This window comes from Desmodus rotundus, chromosome 9, assembly GCF_022682495.2.
Source record: "Desmodus rotundus isolate HL8 chromosome 9, HLdesRot8A.1, whole genome shotgun sequence".
In the NCBI taxonomy this organism is placed as follows: Eukaryota; Metazoa; Chordata; class Mammalia; order Chiroptera; family Phyllostomidae; genus Desmodus; species Desmodus rotundus.
This window is the reverse complement of record NC_071395.1, coordinates 11,297,888-11,319,905: the sequence shown is the minus strand read 5'-3', so window position 1 is coordinate 11,319,905 and position 22,018 is coordinate 11,297,888. Positions and strand designations below refer to the sequence as shown.

At 41.3% G+C, this 22,018-nt stretch overlaps 1 protein-coding gene across 1 annotated transcript in view; it reads left to right on the top strand.

The window, feature by feature from the left end:
- The first annotated feature begins 2,717 nt into the window (after nt 1-2,717).
- Nucleotides 2,718-22,018, top strand: part of SLC7A11 (solute carrier family 7 member 11) — a 71,629-nt gene continuing 52,328 nt past the window's right edge. The window contains exons 1-4 of the mRNA XM_024568779.4: nt 2,718-3,334; nt 6,998-7,124; nt 11,141-11,256; nt 19,471-19,596. Coding sequence (XP_024424547.1) covers nt 3,058-3,334; nt 6,998-7,124; nt 11,141-11,256; nt 19,471-19,596 — 646 coding nt within the window. The 5' untranslated portion in view covers nt 2,718-3,057. The remainder of the gene's footprint in view (nt 3,335-6,997; nt 7,125-11,140; nt 11,257-19,470; nt 19,597-22,018) is intronic.

The window sequence follows — 22,018 nt, the reverse complement described above, 5'->3', positions numbered from 1 at the left end:
TCTACCATTCACGTGCAGTTGTTTTGTGTGGGCATGAGGTAGCATACTTAGCATGGAAATGAAGTAGTTGATAGAAATGAAGGAAGATCTTTGGGACCCACAACCAATCCAGGTCCCCTAGGAACTGAAACAGGGCTTGACGATGCTGAAACATTCTGTCTCTCATCTCTATATAGTTTCAATTTATTTCATGAGCATTTTTCAACATGACAGGGACAAGGCGCCCAGTTGTTCTGGAGTCACATCTCTACCACTTCTAACAGATGAGAAAAGATAAATCGAATTCTGCTGAGAAATATCCCAGCTCAGGTCATATTCCTATGCCTTGCAGCCAGGAAGATGATTATTTTTGGTCAGGTTATTATATGCCCATATTTATAAGCATGGGGCAGAAATAGTTTACCACAGAGAGGAAGCTACCACAGTATATCACGTCTGTTTCTTCCATGAGATGCATTTAAGGAGTGGGGTTATTCCTTGTGCACAGTAAGCACTAAATAAATATTTGTAAATAGCAGTAGAACAGTCTTCTAATTTGACAGGAGTGTTTAAAATAAGGCTTAAAGCAGGAGGAGGAATAGAAATGCATTTGCTTGGAACTCATTTTTTATGGTACACACATATTTGAAGACCATCCAGATTCTTAGTTTATATGTTTAGAACTATTGATTATAAGGGCTTGTTAACACTGAAAATAATCAGCATTTTCTTTGTAACCTGCATTTTCTGCCGGTTTCCTGGTGACTAGAAGAGGGATCCTAGTGTCTGCAGTGACTACATGCAGCTTTGCAGATTTTTTTTTTTTTCAGAATTTTTGAGTGTGACTCTGATTCATCTTTTGGTACAAGTCTTTTGGCCATTAGTCTAACTTGTGGTTTTTCGTCATTAATTTTTTAAGAATAGTATGAAGGAGGAGAATGTTATTTGATATTGAAAGAATGTTTTTTCCTTTTTCAGAATTTATTTAACTTCCTCTCTGAATGAGGTCTTGCTCTCAATTTGTAAGTTCAGTCATTTAGTACCAAATGCACAACTGCAGTGTGACTCTGAGCTGGAGAGAGACGGAGCATTGTTCCCTGGGATGCTGAGTGTTCTACTTTCAACTCACCTCTTCAGAGCTGACATGCTCCCCCTTTGGGGAAACGAAGGCCTCCCCTCTCTCCATTATGTTCACTCATCAGGAGAATTTTGTGAGTGGAAGGACTCAGAGGGGGTGGAAAAGAAATAGAAGAAGAATCTTTCTTTAGTTTTCTTTTTAGAAACTTCCAACAAGATCGAATGAGTAAAACAACACATTTTTGTTTTTTAGAAGACACAACAGCTGGGTAAAAGTATTTATTTTGGCTACAGAAAAACTCTGAATGGTCTACCGAAAGCACATCATGCAGGGTCAAGGAGACAATATAAAAAGGTAATGATGTAGCCTCAATTATTCAGATGGTAGAGTATTTGATGTGGTCTAATTTTCTCAGGGGCAATATAACAAACTACTTCTGACCTTCTCCACGCTGCTTTCCTAGTGGCTGCTTGCTTCTTTTGTCATCCTGACCCCTCCCCATCCGGGCTTCTCACACAGTTTTCCGTTTGTTGTTTTTGTTCAGGCATTCAGAAGCATACTTAATAGTGTGTGTAAGGAAGCTTCAGGGTGATGGTGACACCCAGCTCTCTCCGAGTCCACAACCTCTAAACCACAGCCCAACATGACATCCAGCATTTCTTTTCTTTCGGTATTGGTTTTAGGGACACTTAAAAAAGTTAGTAGGGTTTAAAAATGTTTTGCCTTTCGTACTGTTTCAAAGTAAACAATTTAGGCTTAGCTTATGTTTCTAATTCATTTTCAATTTATAATCATAATATAACAATAGCTCATACACTGTAGAAAATCTTGCACAATATCATTATGTTCCAAGCTATTTTTCTGAGTCTTTCTTTTCAAGCTTTTGCTATAGGCATGTTTTTATGTCGTTGCAATTATTGTTTATTTTTTAAATTAGTTTTTAAGTAGTTCAGTGGGTTAACATGCAAATGAAGAATATATATCTTTTACTTAGTTTAGGAGATCACCTGGTGCTAATGAGAATGAGACAATGAGTAGTTTCTAAAATCACTGTGATTCTCAAACTTGTCACACTCAGATGGTGGTTTTTAAATACTGGCTTATTGTTGGCAGTAAGACATAATTTTTATCTCTTCATGTTGAGCGAGGCTCAGTTATCATGTGCATGACAGCAGCTGTACAGAATCGTTCTAGCTTCGTAAATATTAAAGTTGCCTGTGTTGCTAGGAAACCCCAAAACATAAAAAAAAAAAAAAAAGCAGAACACAGATTATAAAACCCAAATTTTGTTGTTATAAACACTGCACTTCTGGTTTTCATTCTATTATCAAAACAGTTGCGTGTAAAAGAAAAAAGGAACTCTACAATGCTGGGATCATTTCCTGTTTCATTTTTCATTCTCTTTCTTGGGTCAGGGGCTTTTGTCCCTTGCTAGGAGTTGCTTTAAACCTCTGGGAGGGTCTGTTCTGAGTTTACTACTTCTGGATTGGTTAAGATCCCTTTTAAAGGCATGCTTTGTTCTCTGAAAAGCTTAAGTCAGTTGAGCAACATGCTGCTACTGTTAAAAAAAAAAAAAAAAAGAGCTGAGTCATGCTGGAGCCTTCTCATGTGGCTGATGCAAACCTGGAGAATTTGCATCATCATTTAGCCGGAGTAAGTTGGTGTGACAGGCAGGAGCTTAAATACCAGCCCATAAGGAAGCTCAACTGGTTTGTTACGATAGGGCGGCCGCGGCGGCCACAGCACAGAGGTAGCTGGAGGAGGTAGAGGAGGTGGGGGAGCCGGAGCCCGAGCCCCAAGAACACACAGGTGTTTCCGAGGAGTAATCAGATAGCTGTGCAGGAGAAAATACACTCTGAGTTTTTACCTGTGAACACAATTGCACTGAGAGACAATCAGAGAGCAAAGAGGAAGAGATTGGTCAGTCACACCAAAGTTGAAAGTTTTAGTTTTTTTTTTTCTTTTTCCCTGTTTCCTTTTGCCCACCGTGTATCAGTACAATGGTCAGAAAGCCTGTGGTGTCCACCATCTCCGGTGGAGGTTACCTGCAGGGGACTGTTCACGGGAGGCTGCCTTCCCTGGGAGGCAAGGAGCCCCCCGGGCAGGAGACAGTGGTGCTGAAGAAGAAGATCACCTTGCTGAGGGGCATCTCCATCATCATTGGCACCATCATTGGCTCAGGAATCTTCATCTCTCCTAAGGGTGTGCTGCAGAACACGGGCAGCGTGGGCATGTCCCTGATTGTCTGGACAGTCTGTGGGGTCCTGTCCCTGTTTGGTGAGTGCGGCTGCTCCTCGGGGAGGGGGGTGTGTCTGTGGGACCGGGTGTGCACTCTCCCGGAAAGCCGAGGGTAGTGGTTAAGGAGTGAACGAAATGGCAAAGGCTGCACCAAGTTTTCTGATTGCTGTTTAGGTAGGCGGACTACCTGAGCATGGAGTCCACAGTTGGCAGGGTCCTGAATTCCTTCACATTGCTTCTTGCAGGCTGCACTCGCTTTTCCTGACTCAGACAGACTGTTTTCTGACTTTTCCCCCTGGCGACCGGAGCAAAGGCTAACTCTGATGACCCGGTGAAACACATGCTTTCTGGACCGGGCGGTTGTGCTTAGTTATGTGTATTTGGGGCATCATTGCCAGGTGGCACGCTGAAGAAACACCTGTGAAGTGAAGCCTGGTGTGGCCCATTTCGACGCAGAGCTGAGTGTTCAGCAGCAGTTTTACTGACTTTTTTTTTTTATTGGCTAAACAAACAGGAGGCAGTCTTCCCCTTTTTAATTTTTTAAGTTCATGTGTTTGTCAGTTCCTGGCACTCTTGTTTCATGGCCCGTGGCGTGGAAAGACGTGTGATGGCACATAACTCCGTCACTGTCACGAGTGGGTATTTTGCAAGGGTCATATCCTCCTGCAGGTTTTTTTCACCTTTCCTGTCTCCCCAGCGCCTGTAAACCTCTACAGTCTAAATGTGAAACTGGAGTTGAGTGTTGCTTTTGCTGTGTTTGCCTGGGTCTGTTTTCTTCATTGATAGTACCCTCAGTGGAGGCAGAGATCATTTGCCCACCTGTTCACTGAATGGGACTTCTAGAAGAAATATGACTATTAATTTTCCTTCAAGATCAAGATTTCTTCCATTGATCTGACGAGTAATAGTAGAGACAATAAATGTCCCCCTGGAGGTGAACAAATTACTAGAAAGCTACTTGACTTAGTTGCACAGGTGACAAAAACTGGTGAATAGGTCAAAAACAGAAATTTCATTTTTGCTGTGGGAGTAAATGTTTAACATATATTTGCTTTTCTCTGGCAAATTGTGTTTTGATTCCAAAAGGCACTACTCTTTAAAGGTACTACCTCTTTGCCATAAGTCTAGGACCAAGTACGAACTCTTGGCTCTGCACCTGTAATGCCATCCATTCTTGAGGCCTTGTGATGTTTTAATGCATTGGTTTGCGCATTCATTCAGAGAACTCAAATTTCTATTATCAGTAACAAGGCATTTTATGTGTTTATTTTTTTAAAGGAAGAAGGTCTTTTAAATAAAACTTGTTAAACCAAAACTTTACTGTAAAAAGACCCATGGAGGAATAATTTTTAGATGTTTAAAGAGTTGGTGGTATTCATAACGGTCTGGCACATGCATTTGTAGACAGAGAAACCTAGTTGTTATCGGCTTAAATGACTTAGTGCACCCTTAGCCTGTAATCTTCTGCAACCCTGGGTATATTCTGAATAAATCAGTGTCTTAATAGGAAAACCCAGATGCACATTCCTGGGCTTCCCATACTATGTACATGCTGCTCCTACTATTCGACTCCATTTTTGTATGCAATAACAGGTTATTCAGACACAGTAAAACGGATGTTCTGAACATTGACTAGCTAAAGTGATGTTGACTTGTACTGTGAAAATAGGCTTCTGCAAAAGTATATCATCTCAAGCTCAGTGGGGAAAACACTAAAGGGACTAACTAAAGTTACACCTGAGTTGGTATTCGGCAATTGTTAATTGCAGGGCGTGTACTCTTACGTAAATCTGCATATCAGTATTTGCATTGCATTTGCCTCTTAAGTTACTGGAAGCTTTTTGACAGGTGGGCCTTCCAAACAGGAAGCAAAGCAAAGTGTAAGGGAAAAAGTCTTTCTTTTGAAACTCTAAAACTCTGGAACTAAAAGTAAAGAATACATATATTTGGTTTATAATCTTTTATTTTTTTGTAAAGCTGGGATCAATACATAGATTTTTATATCCTGTTTTGAACTTTTTTCATCTGGGTAAAATGGTTATGGAGCTTGAGAATTTTAAATGAAAATCTCAATCCTCCAGAACTCAATTTAAACCCAGGGCAACCATCCTGGAGTTTCTGCAAAGCATGCACAGGTCTAGGTATTGATTCTCTGAAAATAAATTCTTAGCTACTTAAGACTCTTTCCAATAACATTTTATAGTGGATGTTTTTCTGTACAGCCTACCAACATGGCAACTGGTTTCCAACAGACAGTGAGTTGCAAATAGCCATAATTATTTATAAATAGGCCGGCTATATCAGTGACCCCCAACTATCAACCTGCAGACTAGTTACTTTAGAATCATCTGTGCAAATTTTAAAATAATAGCTTCTCTTGGATCCCTCTATTGGGGAGTCCATACTCTCCTGGTTAGAGAGCAGTCTGGGGTATGGCCCTAGAATCTGTTTTTCATTTCCTTTTAAATAAAACATTCTTCCCTGGTGACTCTGATAAAATGCTAGGTTCAGGAACAGGGTAAGTGATACTAAGTTTTCACTGAATATCCAAAGTTGACTCATATAGGGCACTTCTACCTGAAGAATTACTGACTGGTGATACATTCCCACACTTTCAGTCTCTGAAGTAGCTCAAGTGAAAATTGTGGGTTACATTTGAGTACCTAGCAGTATCGTAGAACTTTTCACGTTACATCAGGGTGTATTTTTCATTATCTTGGTAAGTTGTTGTTCAAGTTCATAGGCATAGCTGTGTTTCAGGAGGTGCTCATTCCACGTGTCGGGCCCAGCACGTCCTTGGCACCCGCTATCACACTGACACACAAAAAGCGAAACTGAAGTTTGGGGAGGTTACATAACCTAGTCAAGTCCATGCGAATGTATTGCTGAATGTTAAAATTTGGTGTATAATTAATTTTACCTAATGTAATAAATACAACTTACAGCATCTCTTTCTTAAAAGTAGGTTCTTTCAACCACCCAGAAGTTTATACTTAAAAAATATCCAAAAATGTTTTCTAGAAATAGAACATCTGAGTTAAAATTCATTTTGTTGACATACAAAACGTATAAAGTAAGTGAAGCCTTTCAAGAACTAGAGTTTATGCTTTTCTGAAAAACAGATAAATCTTCTTTATTTTGATGCACTACAAAAATGTGTATTAAAAGGATTCTCATAAGGTCAGTTTGGGATCATTTCTTACCTTGGTGTGGAGTTATGTTCTAAGATGGTGATGTAAGGAGACTTGACTTTGGGTGGTGAACACACAATACAATATACAACTGGACACCTGGAACCTGTATAATTTTATTAACCAGTGTAACCCCAATAAATTCAATAAAAAAGAAAACAAAAATAGGTTAGTATTACTGGCATCTAGCTCCTCTTTTTCCCTTGTTCCTAGGTTTGACATTCAAAATTCTTAATAATATGATATTGTTTTAGAAGTTTTTCATTACCATTTCAAGTTAACTTACATAGTTTAAATAGATCGGACTAGATCTCAAATTTGAGGAAACTACAAGAAGAATTCGGTGGTTCTTTAGCGATTAGCCGACCATTATTTATCTTGAAGTAAGGATGTCATTTAGACCACAGGACGTAGTAACATCCCGTGCAGTAGAAACATTGCTGTGTCAATTGACTGCTGGATGAGTTGGTGGTATTTATCTTTGTACCTTTTTATTATAAATATTTCACAGGAGCCATGTCCTATGCTGAACTGGGAACAAGTATAAAGAAATCTGGCGGTCATTACACATATATTCTGGAAGTCTTTGGCCCATTACCAGCTTTTGTAAGAGTCTGGGTGGAACTGCTCATAATCCGGTAAGTGCATACATAGGAAAAAATTAAGAAAAATAAACCTATTTGTTACATCCTTCTTTGAATTACCATGATTATTTTAAACTAATTACCCTGGCTGGTGTGGCTTAGTGGACTGAGTGCCAGCCTGCAAACCAAAAGGTTGCCAGTTTGATTCCCAGTCAGGGCACATGCCTGAGTTGTGGGCCAGGTCACCAGTTGGGGGCGTGCGAGTATCTCTCACATATTGATGTTTCTACCCCTCTCTTTCTCTCTCCCTTCCTTTAGAGAGAGGGGAACTCTCTCTAAAAGTAAATAAATAAAATCTTTAAAAAATTTTGAGAGCCTTTTAAAAAAAAGTAATTAAAATAGTTTAGGACACAGAGTCTGTGATGAAATACCTTTCTCAATGTTTTCAATGCAGTTTTGCCATGGGCAGTAGTTTGCCAACCATGCAAATGTTTTAGTAGCTACTTTCCTTTAATCTTCAGTTATTCTCAGGGACATTTCCAGGAAGGATGCTAACCCGAAAGGACTCGAAGCATCAAAATCCACCTTGATAAATCATATCCTTTGGCCAAAGCGAAGTGCTGTGCCGAGAGCTGCAGTTTTCATTCCTGTGGATCACATCCCTAAGACACTTAACTGTACTCGGTTTTCGTGACTAGGAGACTTCCGTGCTTCACAACTTAGTGTGTGGACAAGTTTAGTACTTAAAAAAAAATAAGGCTTTACTTGACATAAATGACTCACTTCCTCGCATTAAAGAAATCAGTGCACTACAGTTGCGAAAATCTCTTTTGAGTTTATTGTTGCAACAATGTATTACTCTTCCTGATACTCTTGGTTGAGAATCAAACCCCATTGTGCTAAGTCACTGTGAATAGCAAGTTCCCTTCAACTTTGTGGGAAACTTATGACATCATCGGTGAGACATTTGGAGTAGCATAGTTCCTTAGGTTCAGTTGCTTTCAGAAAACATGACTTGCTCAGCGTGATTACAGAGTTTAACAGAGGTAACTAGGAAAACTTCTTCATGTACATGTGCGGAAAATACATGTGAGCTTTTATCCTATCATTTGTGGTGAAGTGGCTAGTTAGCGTCAAATTAACATTAATCTTGATTTTTGTAGTCCTAGGAGTCTTTTTTTTAACAAAGATCTTCAGAGTAGTGTTTATTTCTTTGTTAAGTTTGTTCTCATTTTAAATAATTCTACATTATTTAAAACTTGTTATAATGAAATGATAATAAAGAAGTATTTTGTTCCTTTTCTAAAATCTGGGATTTTCCAGGACGTGCCTTCTACTCTTTTCTGATGATCTGAATCTTACCCTTCAAAGGTCAACTGAAACTCTATCTTTTCCGCAGTTGATTTCCTGTTCACCCTAGTTTAAGGTATTTCTTTCCTCTCTATTTCTTCTGAAACATGCAGTTTCTGCTTCTCATTTGGCATTGAACATGTTATCTTGTATTGTTACCTAGTATTTTAGGTGCCTGTGTTCTGGATTGCTGTTAAAACTGCAGTCATATGAGGCACATAAGTCCAGGTCTCAAACTTTTTGTAACCCTTCTACTGCTCACTTCAGTGCCCTTAGATATTAGATATTAGATTATTTCAAGTGTGACTGAAAGTTTAAGGTTGTAAGATTTTGACTCAAATACTGAACATTCAAATAAGCACATTACTTAAGAGTGCGGGGCTGTCAGGATGGTGGGCTTTGGAACCTGACAGAGCTGAACTTGAACCCCTGTGTTGGTTGGATGGCCTGGCTCACTGCGTGGCACTGTGATGAGCACGGTCATTCCATTTGCAGTAGCACAGGTAGAGAGCTCATTCATTAATGTATTCATTCCTCAAACTGCTCCTGACTTGTGATAGGCAAGTTAAAAGAGATCGAAAGTGAAATGAGTCATAATTCCTCTTCCCAAGTAGCTCATAAGCAAATGCTGCTTTAATTATAACAGAGCTAATTCATGGTGTGCATGTGTGTGTACTGGTGGAGGAAATTGCTCAGGTGTATTCTAGAAGCTTTTTGTAATTGTTATTCAGTAACAGTTGTCCCCCTTTTCCCCCCATTACTCTCTCCTGCCCTCCCCCCACCCCTCCGACATTCAATACTCCCCTCCCCATTGTCTGTCCATGGGTCCTTTATACGTGTTCCTTGACTTGACCCTTCATCTCTTTCCCCCATTATCCCCACCTCCCTCCCTACTGGTCACTGTCAGTTTGTTCATTAGAAGCTTTTTAAATGGATTTATGTATTCTTTTATAATAATGAGCTCACATTGCTCAGTTGGCCTTCCAGAGTAATGAACGACTTGAGCAGTGACAAAATATCTAGATACTTCATTAACATTTCTCTTCTGTTGACGATACGCATGGTGTTTAAGTATTTAATATGAAAACAGTACTTCAGATAAAGTCACTCTTGCCAGCCATCATCTGTAAAACATGGATTCCAAGGCAAGAAATAGCACACAGCAGTACAAAACAGGGGCCATTGGATTGAATTCATACAGTTGTCATGTAGTTGGTATTTATTGGGTGTCCACTACATGACAGACGTTATCCTGAACACTGGGGGTAAAATGGTGATTAAGAGGGGCGCTTACTCATGGAGCTCAGGGTCCCGTGGGAGAGGTGGGTATGCATGAAGAAATCGCGCACTGCGTAGAAAGTCACTACTGTGATAAGTGAAAAGGAAGTGAAAATGCGCAGTGAAAAGGAAGCCACAGTTCCCTGAGGGTGTCTTCCCTGGGAGCTCTCACACAGTGGGAGGGCTGGAGAAGCTTCCTTGGGCAAAGGAAGATTGAACTAAGATCCGAGGCAGAAAAAAGCTGGCCACGATTCGCAGGGGCTCCAGGCAGAGGATATTCAGATCCTCCTGAGGAGGAGAAGCAAACTGACGAGGAAGGGAAAGTTTAGAGCAGGTGGAGCCTGCAATTGAAGGGTTTTTGCACATCATGAGCTTGTTTTGAAGGCACTGAAATGACATGATCAGAGTTTATTTTACACATGAAAAGATTTATACATGATGGGGAACAGGAAAAATAGTCCTATTTTGGAAGAGGAGAGGGTCTCCAGGAAAAGGAAAGTGTCAAGAAGTTTATAGTGCTGTCTGGTACCAGCAGGCCAAGGTTGGGACACGCACAGGTGGTTGGTCTGACAGTTGAGGGACTGGGCGTGGGTGTGGGATAACTGTCTGAAGCACAGGAAGCTGGAAAGGAAGATTGTCCGAGGAGCTAGATCATCCCAGGGGCTTATCCAAAACCATATATCCAAAGAATATGCATTCATACGTACATGTAGTTAAGCTGAAAAGACATGTGTAATTTTCTCAGAAATATGTGAAGGATTAAAGGAGAATGGTTTGTTCCCTGTTTTGCTATCTACCTGAACTTGTTTCATTTTCTGCTTTCTCACATATTTTCTCACTTGTGTTAAATTACAAGAGTGCTTTTATTTTTCAGCTTATCCTTTGCATCTAAATATTTCTGTGGAATTAAGAGTAATCACTTGGTTCTTCAGAGGTTCATCTGTACTAGAAAAAAAAATAATAAAGTAGCAAGGGTATAAGCATATATTTGCAATAAACACTAATTTTTTTTTGTTGCGTTTTGCATTCATTTCCCTTACCGTACCCCAACCCATTCCATCTGCTCTGTTAACACCCGCTTCCTGGGGCTGGGGTTTAACTGTTGACATCCTGAGGAAGACTGCTTCTTCTGAAGCTCGTTTCTGGCTGGATCGCAGGTAATAAACTAGACTGTTAAGGGCAGAAAAGGCAGACATGGAGACATGGGAGAGCAGAGGCAAAGTGGATGGCACTCAAACTTGCTCCCAAGCAAATGTGAAGTTTTAAAAACTGTCCACCAAAGTTATAGACAATATGTCATTCGAAATGTTGGTGAAGTCCTGAAAATTATAGACGTCCATGTTTAACAGGTTCCGTATACTGAATAAAAAAATCCCTCCTGGTAGAAAAAGTGTAGTGAAGATGCTATTTTTGTTAGTAACCTACATGTATGTGTTTTCTAGCCCTGCAGCCACGGCTGTGATATCTCTGGCCTTTGGACGCTACATTCTGGAACCATTTTTTATTCAGTGTGAAATTCCTGAACTGGCAATCAAGCTCATTACCGCTGTGGGCATCAGTGAGTATGGTAGCTATAAATATTTTTAAAAAACCCACCAAAGTGATTGGAGACAAAGTTTCTTCAGACTGTTTCCATGGTGAGGCCTGCTTCCTGCACCGTTGTTCTTTTTGCTTCTAGTTTCTTGCCAAATTTGTGTTGGAAAAGAGTGAAATGAGTAAGTATGTGGAGTGATCCCTGATATTACATTCCATGCCAGTTTCCATTCCATTGGGTCACTAGCCATGACGGCTAATCTTTTAAAGCAAGGGAAAAAAAGGCAACTGGCCAGTGAAATAGGAATTGGATTGTGTGTAAGGGAGAGACAATGACAGGTGAAAACTCAACCATTGGATGCATTTTAGATATTAGAAGTTCTCCCTCCTCGGCAATAACATGCTGAGTTAGAACTGGTTTAGCCTCACGGAGTGACGTTTCTGTGTTGGGTGTGTACGTGGCGTTCATTCATTCTACAGGGCTGGCGGCTGTCGCTCTCAGTGTTACGGGTTCAGTGGCCCATTCATGGTTGTGAGGAGTCTCTGGTCTACATTTGATTATTAGTAGCATTTCTCAACGAGGAGCTTTCTTTATGGTCTCCAAATTCGTAAGTTCCTCATTTTTATCAATGGGCACAGGGAGTAGAAAATCTTTTTAAAAGAAATGAAAAAAGAGGATTATACAGAACATTACATAAGCTATATCAAGCCAAATATGGCTACCTTCTAAGGCGAGTGTAGCTTTCAAACCCTTGACAATTACTGGAAATGATAACGTAATTCTAGATGCTAATTGAATCAGTGTTGTAAGAATCAACATTTGATTAAGTTTGAATTACTCGGAAATAGAAAGCTGCACAGAAATAATTGAATTCCATACTCCTAAAACTTCTGGTGATGTGTAGGGAAGGCATTGTGTCAGAGCGGGGAAGAGAACTATTGGAGGCACACCTGACAACCTGGTCTCAGAGAGAGCAGCGGTTAGTGGGAATCACATGTGCCCATGTGGGAGCGGTTCCTGTGCAGCCTCGAGCGCAGGCAACCTGGGACCGAAACCTAGTGTGACAATTTTTTAGTTACGTGATTTGGGCTAAATATTAAACCACTTCAAGTGTAGGTTTTATTTATTAGAAAAAACCTGTGCAAAGTTAATTTACTTTGAATGGATGTAGAAAGATGAACTTTTGTCAGACTTTTAAGGGATTTAGCAGAATGCCCCATAGAAAATTCTTGATAAATATGGTGTACCACTAAGGGACAGACTAACAGCCAATGACGTGCCCATTGTATTCCTGTCCCTAGACTGACTGAGGCAGAATCCTATCACAAGTATAATATCTGAAAAGAGAAAAGTGGGAATGGTGTTTTTGAGAGCTCTGTAAATTACCTGTCGAAGTTACTAATTAAAAGCCTTATCTACCAAACTTCAAATAGATTCTGTGTGAACATATACACACCCACAAATATTTCCCACTTTAGCCTTCAAATAAGCTGGATAATGATAACACATTACTATTTTAGTAAGTCTAGATAATCATTTTCTTAAAGATCCAAATTTTGTTAAACCTTTTTAAGGGAAAATTTGAATTTTAGGGGAGTAAATGGTAACCATTCAAATCAAAATTTTAAAGCAATTATATGTAAGGATAACTAAGTATGTTGTGGCTTACAAAACTTCTTTCTGTAGTGGAGACTGGTGATAGAATAGTTATTTAACAAAGAGGATGAAACTAGACATTTCTGTCTTTCTGCCATTAGATAGAACACTTGTTTACAAATTCTCGAGTTGCTTTTGTGAGCTGGAAATTGTGAGGAAATATGTTCCTATAATGAGAAGCACTAAAACAGAAAGCCGGATATTATTATGACTCAGTGAGAGGTAATGTAAATCAATGGCCTAATGGGAAAGTGAAGCAGTCTTAGCTTTAATGAGCAACAGGAAGTGGAGATAGGATTGAGAAGGAGGCATTTACCTGGGGGCAGATCTCTCCGAGTCTGCATTATTCATGGCCAGGAGGACAGGTGACTTTCTGCCTGCTGGGGTGGAGTTTAATCCTGTGAACTGCTTCCTTGTGTTTCCCAGACAAGGAAATAGTGTGTGGTAGTTTGAAATCCCTTTCCAGTACAGAAGAGCTGTGTTGTAATCAAATCACAGAAAAAAGGAATTTCATGTGTTTTTGAAATGTTAGTCAACCTTTTGAGAAATGCAAGTAGGGGTGGGGTGGAGAGGTCCTAAATGCTAATTTACTCCTCACTCCCCCGCCCCCTCCCTTTAAAAAGTACAGAGGTCCTGACTTATGGTAGTTTGAGTTTTGATTTTTGGTCTTTATGATGATGTGATAGCAATAAGCATTCTGTAGAAACCATACTTCCTGTTTGGGTTTTATTTTTCCCAGGCTAGTGATAATTGGTGGGATTCTCTCTCATGATGGTGGACAGTGGCAGCCAGTGCAGCCACCAAACACCCGATCCCCAGGGTCCACACCCCACACTCTACCGTGGACTGTGTTGCCAGGGTTTTCTGTTTGCTTGCTCGCTTGCTCTCTCATTGTGCTCTGAGCACATTTAAAGTAGGCCTGGCTAGGCTATGGTGTTCGGTAGGTTAGGAGTATTAAATGCATTTTTGACTCAGAGTATTTTCATCTTAAAAATGGGTTTATCTAAACATAAACCCCATCATAAGTTCAGGAGCATCTGGACTCTGCCCAGTTAACAAAGACGAGAAGCTGTGCTCGTCCACAGGCCTCTCCATTGTGGTGAACACGGAGGCGCGCGGATGTGTGTCGGGGAACCTCACACCCACGTTTGCTGCCCCTCCAGCCCACCACGGACTGTGCTCCTTCGACCTTCTGCAGAACTCCATGATTGTCACTGTTTTTGTCGTTTCAAGAAGCACCGAAGTACATCTGTTGAGTATTTACAGTGACATTTTGTCTGTTGCTCTGGTCTCCTGAAACTAAACCCTAGTAGAAATATTGCCTCCAAATGTGAGATCTAGTCCCATCCCTCATAACCTCTCTGAGTCTGTAAGAGTTTAGTTTATGGGGGCGAGTAGACAGCCCTGCCCAGCTCCTCATACCTGTAGGAATAATGAGGGGAAGCAAGCAGAATAACGTGATTGCATGGTGGGGAAAAAAAAATTAGCCCATTCTACAAATGTGCTACTGTAATTTCTTTTCTAAGACTGTATTTCCTGGCATTAGTAACTTTCATGAAAGAAAATCTAGCTCTGTGCTAGCGTTTCAAATATAGCATGTGGAGTGACTTTGCTGCTTCTTCTGAAGTCTAGGTAGACTTATTCCTTTTCTACAATAACCAAATTACCGAGACAGCCGGTTCTTAGGTAGGTATGCATAGTATCGGAATACACAAGTCTTGCAGACAACCACCATTTTCTTCAGGAGAATGACAGTTGCAGCATCCAAGTGTCCCGAAATCCCAGCCAAGACAAACATGAACCTTAGCAGAGAGGAGGAGCCACCGTGAGTCTGGGAGAACCAGGCGTACAAGTGAGATCCTATGTCTCGTGAGCTACTTCCTTCTTGTTGCCCAGGAACCAGTGGCAGACGTGTGCATCCTGGAGTCAGCCCACCTGGACTCTAACCCTATCTCACATTCTCCTGTGTCAACATAGGCATGATGATCCATGTCCTGAGTCTCATCTGAAGAATAAGGCCAGTGATGATAACCACGTTGTAGAGATATGAACTTTAAATAGCAGTATCCTTGGAACATCCGTGCACGGTGTCTGCCATATAATAATAGTTTACATTTGTTACCGGGCTAAAGGGGTTCATTTGCCTGCATGCATCAGAGCCCCATAAGACACAAACAAGAGTTAGCCCAGAGAAAGGGAGGGCTCACTTTTGGGAAGCGCCCATGCCTGGAGTCACAGGTGAGCTCCCACTCAAGACCGGGCTCCCTGGTGGCTTCCGGGGGATGGGTTTTACAGGGGAAAGATCGTTAACCATGGTGACCCAGGGAGTGAGGGTCATGGTCAGTGTCATTGTTTCTGCTGATGGGTCAGCACCAGGGTCGGGGGTCGTTGGTCAGTGCAGCTGGGCCCGATGTCAGCCATGGCATGGTCTCATCTGGTTTTGCTGCTTTTCTGGGCCTGGAGCTGGAACACAGCTGAGGCCTAGAAGTTATCTCTAGTTTGACCAAAACTCTGTCTCTGGGGTCAGCAGTCTCAAAGATTATTTGGTGCTGACCAGAGCCGCACTGTCCTGAGGGCTTAGGGATGAAAGGGGTGGCTGTGCAGGGGGAGAGGGAGGCAGGTGAGTCTAGATGCTGGGTGAGGCCTGTTTGATTCAAAGGAAAGAGAGAATAAAAGGTCGTATTAAAGAAATGAAGTTTCTTTGCAGTTACACATTCACTTAATGCTTTCAATTTTTATTCCCAATAGTGAGATCTTAAGTATAGACTCTCTTTTTATTGCTACACATCTTCTCTGAAATCGATGCATCCAGAAAATAAATACTAAGGAGGAGATAAAGGCAGCCCAGGCAGCTGTTAGCAAAAACAGTGAAACAACCCACGCTGGCTCGACCAGGTAGCATCCGTAGGCATTCAGCATAGCACAAAGCCATCAGAAGTCAGAAGCCAAGGGAGAACCTGAACCTGGGAGAAAACCCAACATATCCAGGCTCAGTTATCTCACTCTGCAAGAGCAGAAACAGACTCGAATTACAGAATTGCAGGAGGACATACTTGCCACTCCTTAAATCACAGAGTCAGTCCTTAACAGGCCCCTGAACGTCCCCTTCAGATGCAGCTCCCTTCAGATATATATTTCTTGTCTCCAGGACCTGTACATATGGCTTTCCTGGATGCATTTCATTTTTTAGGAAACTGCATCATAAAGAAATGACAAAAACTCTGTGTTCCTGTATTTTCATTTTGGTAACATTTCAGATAAGCAAAACAAAAGTCATCACTGTTGTGGTGTCATCGTCATCAACATTATCACCCCAGATTGATGTAAAAAGTTCCTACTGTGTGAAATTAGCGATATTATTCAAAGAAAGTAACATTAGGACTAGAGAGCTTGCTCAAATTTTTTAAATTATTACATTATGGGTAGACAGTGTGTAAAAAACAAAGTGGATATTATTTGTTTCAGAGACTCAGAAAACTCTTGCATTTAGTGAGTCCCAAATCCCTTTTCAGTATTGTAGGGTAAGCAACATCCATAGACTTAAATTTCTCTGTGAAGACACATGACGCCACAGGGGTTCCAGCCTCGTGAGGACCTTTGCGGTGCCTCTGCACCGGTGCCTGTTACTTGTTAAGCTGTGCCCTTCAGGACCTCAGAGGTGCACCTCATCTGGAATTCTGTGTGGCACATGATGAGTGTGCCACATGATTGTTCAGATAAAGCAGAGTCCTGAGAAGCCTTTGAGAGAGGTCAGTGTTCACCAGAATTTTTGTTGTAGCTGTCTGAGAGCAAAGCAAGGTGAGATGATCGATTTGTAACATTTGCTTAGTTTTGTCTATCATTTTTCTAGGAAGACATAACAAAATATAACAGAAAATCCCGAATACCTTTTCTCTTTTTCAGTAGGCGCTAAGTACTCACACTCTTTGTGAAAGTAACAAACCCTCTTTCCTCCTCTTAAATATAGTTAGAGGTTCCCAAAATAAGAATGCCTCTTTCTCTTTCCCCTCCCTCCCTTCCTCTCTCCCTCCCTTCCTTCCTTCCTCCCTCCCTTCCTTTTTCTTTTCCTCTTTCTCCTTTTCCTCCTTTTTCTCCCTTCCTCTCTATGCAACAGTTCTCGTCTAGTGTGAAGTACTTTCAGAAAGAGAGTGTGTTTGGTTTTAGGAGCCCTGTTCAAAAGAAAACAGTGGTCTTTTGTTGGCGGTAGGAACATGAGTTGGATTTCTTTCAGTCAATGCTGAGTCTCCTTAACTGAAAAAATAATTTTCTTCCTATGATGACTTATTTACCCCAGAGTCCTTTGCATAGAGACAGGAAAGGAGTCACTGGATGATGAAGATGAGGCAAGGTTGCACTGTATTTTTTTCGATATATAAGTGCTTTATACTGGGAAAAAATAATTAGATTTTTAATTCTGTCTTTGGTGAAATAATGCCCTGCATTACTCAGAATGGCCTGTCTGTTTCTTCATGTTTCAGCTTCAGGTGTAGATAAAAATGTCTCCTTAACCTCCCAAGTAGCTTATTCAGGGCCCCTGCCTTTCTGGTCATTGTCATTCTTACTGCTTTGAAGCCTTTCTTCCCGAGTTCTCTTTGTGTGGGGTCTATGGAGCACCTGTTTTTTTCCATCTTCAAATTTTTAGAAAAATAAAAATTGTTTCATAATTTTGTGCTTAAAATGCTACATGTTTATTATAAATAAAATTGTAAAAATAATGCAGAAAAGCAAATAGGAAAAATGAAAAATTGTTTAATGTTCTATCATGTATATCACAGGGGGCAAACACAAGGCCCGTGGGCCAGGTCCGGCCCTCCACCTTGTTGTATCCGGCCCTGCACCTTGTGTCTACCCTGCGGCAGCACCGAGCTCCTTGCCCCTAGTTAAGGAGTAGTTACATTTATACAGTCCTAAAGTTACATTTGGCCCTTTGAAGGCACTGTGAGGCTGATGTGGCCCCCGGTGACAATGAGTTTTAATTTTCTATAGATACCTTCTGTTAATGCTTTGGTAAATAATTTTTAGACTTTTACAATTTTCTTTCTGTCTTGTGAGTGTCTCTGTCACTTGCTGTACTGGTCAGTATTGTATCGTGAATGCTCTTTCACGTGGTAACTATTTTCCTGTGTCATGATTTTGATGGCTGCATAGTAAACCATTAAAAAGATGTACCTTAGTCATCCTTCCTTTAGGTTATTAATAACGTTTGTACCGAATCTTAAATTCTGAAATGAGTTAATGATTATGTCAAACCATGGAAAGTATGATGTCAGCTTATTGCTGTGCATAAGAAAAACTTCCTTTTGCCATTTGAAATATAACAGTTCTGTGTTTTGATTTTATCCCTGGAGAAGGGGGAATATACATTTTAAAAATAAAGCTTATAGATAATAACTGTGAATATTAGGTATGGATTAGCTTTTTAGGCGGGGGGAAGGATGGGAGTAACCCTAAGCATAAGGTTTTGTAAAGAGCCTAAAGTTGAACTCCGATGTCTAGAATAGCCTCAGTCACTCCAGCGGAGCATAGGAGGCAGCCTCTTGAAGTATCACCATTCATTTCATGTCTTTTTGGCCGAAGGTAGTGCTTTTTTTAACACTGAGTATCCCGCTCATTCATTCATTCAACAAAACTGTGTTGACTCTCCTCCTGGGCCAGGCCTGAAGCTGGGTACCAGCAATACAGAGCAGAGTGCTGCTTGTTCCGTCCTGGCATTTCCCATGGCCCACGGCCAGGCTCCAGGGACGACGTGGCCCAGTGCTGCCTGGGAAACTGCAGACAGCGTCCTTCAGACAGGGAAATCCTGCTGGCTTCAGACGCACTGTTCGTCCCAGCCTGCGCACTCTTCTGGACCCATCACGTAATGTTTTGTTTTCCCCAAGTTATCCACGGCCATGCATAACTTGGGCATGTTAAGTGTTTAATGTTACATGGACATCACTTAATGGTTTTTTTTTCCAAAACATGTCTCGGAAACCTCTTCATTTAGGGCAGGCTGAAAGGCGCTCGTTGACATGCTAGTTGGAAAGTGGAGAGGAAGACCAAAGGTGCTGGCGAAGGCTAGTCTTGTGAGCAAAGAATAAGGTCCCAGCCAAGTTCTTGACATCTTGCTGCTTCCTGAGTGTAACTCACACCGGGAGGGGACTGTGCACACTTACAATCCCGGAGGGAGGGGCCACGGCTGCCATCTCCTGCTGAAGTCACAGCCAGCCATCTGACTGTGTGCTGTGAGGGCTTCAGGGTTTGTTTAGAAGACGTTTTTCCATAATCATTAAGGCAGTGCGATATGTGTTCACTCGTATGTCAGAAAAGAGATGACTTCTCACTGTCCGGAGGCTTTAATCTAAGCACTTTTCAAACTTTAATGTGCATAAAAATCACCTAGAGTTCTTGTTGAAATGCAGAGTCATACTTCTTAAGTCTGGGCGGTGCCTGAGTTTCTGCTTTTCCAAAATGCTTCCAGGTCACGCCAGGACCCCTGGTTCGTGGATGGCTCTTAGAGTGGTCGGGACCTATGACGTCTTCATGCCAATGAGGATTCTCCCTTTGTAACTTCATCTGTGTGTTGTTTATTTTTTTTCCCAGCTGTTGTGATGGTCCTCAATAGCACGAGTGTCAGCTGGAGCGCCCGGATTCAGATCTTCCTAACCTTTTGCAAGCTCATAGCGATTCTGATCATTATAGTCCCTGGAGTTATGCAGCTAATCAAAGGTATGGACCAAAACATAAATGCTTTTTAAAGCATGTGTCTGCTTTTGGTCTCTTCCATCATGTGCTTTCCGCTTGTGCTGGCAGCATCCCTTAATTAGCCCCTGCTTGTAGGACTTAGACTCCGTACTGTCATCTAATGGACCCGAAAGGCTGCTGTGCTGAGGATGAGCTGGCATTTGGAGCTAAATGGCAACAGGAGCATTGAGACTGGGCCAGGCAACAAAATACAGCCTCAGTGAATTCTGTCTCGGTGTAAACTGTTTGAAGAGAAAACTCAAAGTGAAAAAAAACCCTGCTGGTAAACTACTGATACATATGTCTTCTTGTTTTTACTTTAAAATGGTTCAGTGATAGAAATGAAGATTAAAGATATCTGGAAAATAGTGAAAGATGACCAACAGCTCTTTCCCATTATGGTTATGATTCCTTTTACCTTGAGAATGGAATCTGGTTGGGGGAGGAGTCAGATAGGGGCATAGCATTCCCCAAAACCCAAATATTCTATGACAAAAATCATTGTGAAGACTTCATTTTTATTGTGACAGAATTTTAATGTAAACTCTGCATTTCTACCATTTTCTGGGAGGACTTACTTAATAGAGTTGACTTTTCAGTAGGAAAAATGAGATGGTAGAGGGGGTGACGTCACTTAGAATTTCGGTGGTTTTCGGGAAGGCAGCACATGCAGTTGCTCGGATTCAGTGGAAACTGTTGGAAAAGAAGCAGGTCCAGGTGAATTATTTAATTAGCAAGGGGCATGATAGCAGGAAATAAATAGGACAGTGAGATGCAACTGTGAAGGAGTAAAGGAGGCATGACTTGGGCATGTTAGACACTTAATGTTTACATGGACGTTGTCAGTTCCAAGCAAGGAATTTTTTGAGAAATTTAGTGAAGTTGCAGACGAATTACACAGGGCAAAAGGAAATGCCAGCATTCCACAAAATGGTAGAGATTAAACAAGGACGAACCATCCTTGGTTCGAACCTTGGTTCAAACCTCCCTGCGGGGGGAGGAAAGAGCCATCCCCCCGTAGCTGAGGAAAGGGAGTTGCTGTTGTCCATTTAATAAGCCCAATGGGAGATCTTAGAGTTCTCCCAGCCAAATGTTTTCATCAGATCTAGCAACCGTGGCCAACTCAGAATAAACACAGTGAAGAGAGGCCATGAGCTGGCTCTCATTCATGGGGCCTCCACAGAGCCAGTCTGTTCATATTTTATCTGATCCGTGAGAAATGTAGGCAAAATGATCTGTTTTGCGAGTGCTTTCTTTTTCTGGGCTAACTCTTATGTTTCCTGTGCGGAGTGTCCTCCGTTTTGGGAAAGTGCAGAAACTCTGGGTCGTTGACCCTCCTTGAGTTCTTGTTTAGGTTCCAGACGACGATGTATCACCCTTGACAACTAAGGCAATTTCTTTCTTTATCTCTTTGGTGGACTGTAAGCCTGGAGTCAGTTTTTAACCACTTACTTACATATGTGTGTGAAGTGAGAGGAAGTTGCCCAAGTGTTACTGTACTGCAAGTTCCTTGAGAGCGGAAGTCAGGACATGTCTTTTGGATCTTTTTCCGCACTTTACACTAGAATGATCTTTTAAATAAACCTTATGATGTCAGTGCTTGGTGTGACCAGGCTTCCTCATAGATCTAATCTGAGAAATGCCTTGAGAGTATTACCACACTTACAGTTGGTTTTAACATTTTGGAGAGCATTCTTAGCAGGTACTTTTACTCTGTTACTATAAAATGGTGATTTTTTGGATCTCTAACTCAATCACGTATTTCTCATATTAATTCGAAACGCAAGGAAGAAAGCCATTTTTACTGGCATAGATTGTGCATTTATTTCCACTCTAATCAGATCTCAGCCCTAAAAGTAGTTCTGTGCTCTGTGTTTACTGACGAGGGTTTGTGAAACTTTCCTTTGAGTGCCTCGACCAGCTTCCCCTGACTTCTGTTACGCAGCCAAAATATCCCTCAAGTTCAGAAATGCCTCTCTTCTGTCACCATCTCAAAACGGCACCTTTCAGGATATGTGCTTTGGGACCTGATCTTTATAAAGTTTGGTTTCTCTGATTGATTATTCAGTGCTGCACAATTAGGAATATTGCCTCTTTAGGTCAAGTAGAGCCCAGATCACCATAAAAACATACACCAGATGTTTTTATCTGAGTTCCAGCGTCTTTAGTTCCCTTTTACGAGGACGTAGAGATGTTTTAGTGATACAGCCGTTTCCGAATTCGCTGTATAATTTAAAAAATTGAGCTACATTAGGGAATTGGATGCTTCGAGGGAAGAATCATTTAGCATATAACTCAACATCCGCTACTTTTGGTCTCCAAACTCACACACGTTATATTGACATGTATGTCGTTGCTGGGCAACCGAGGTTTGAGTGGAGAGAGAAGGTCTCGCACGTCCGCCACC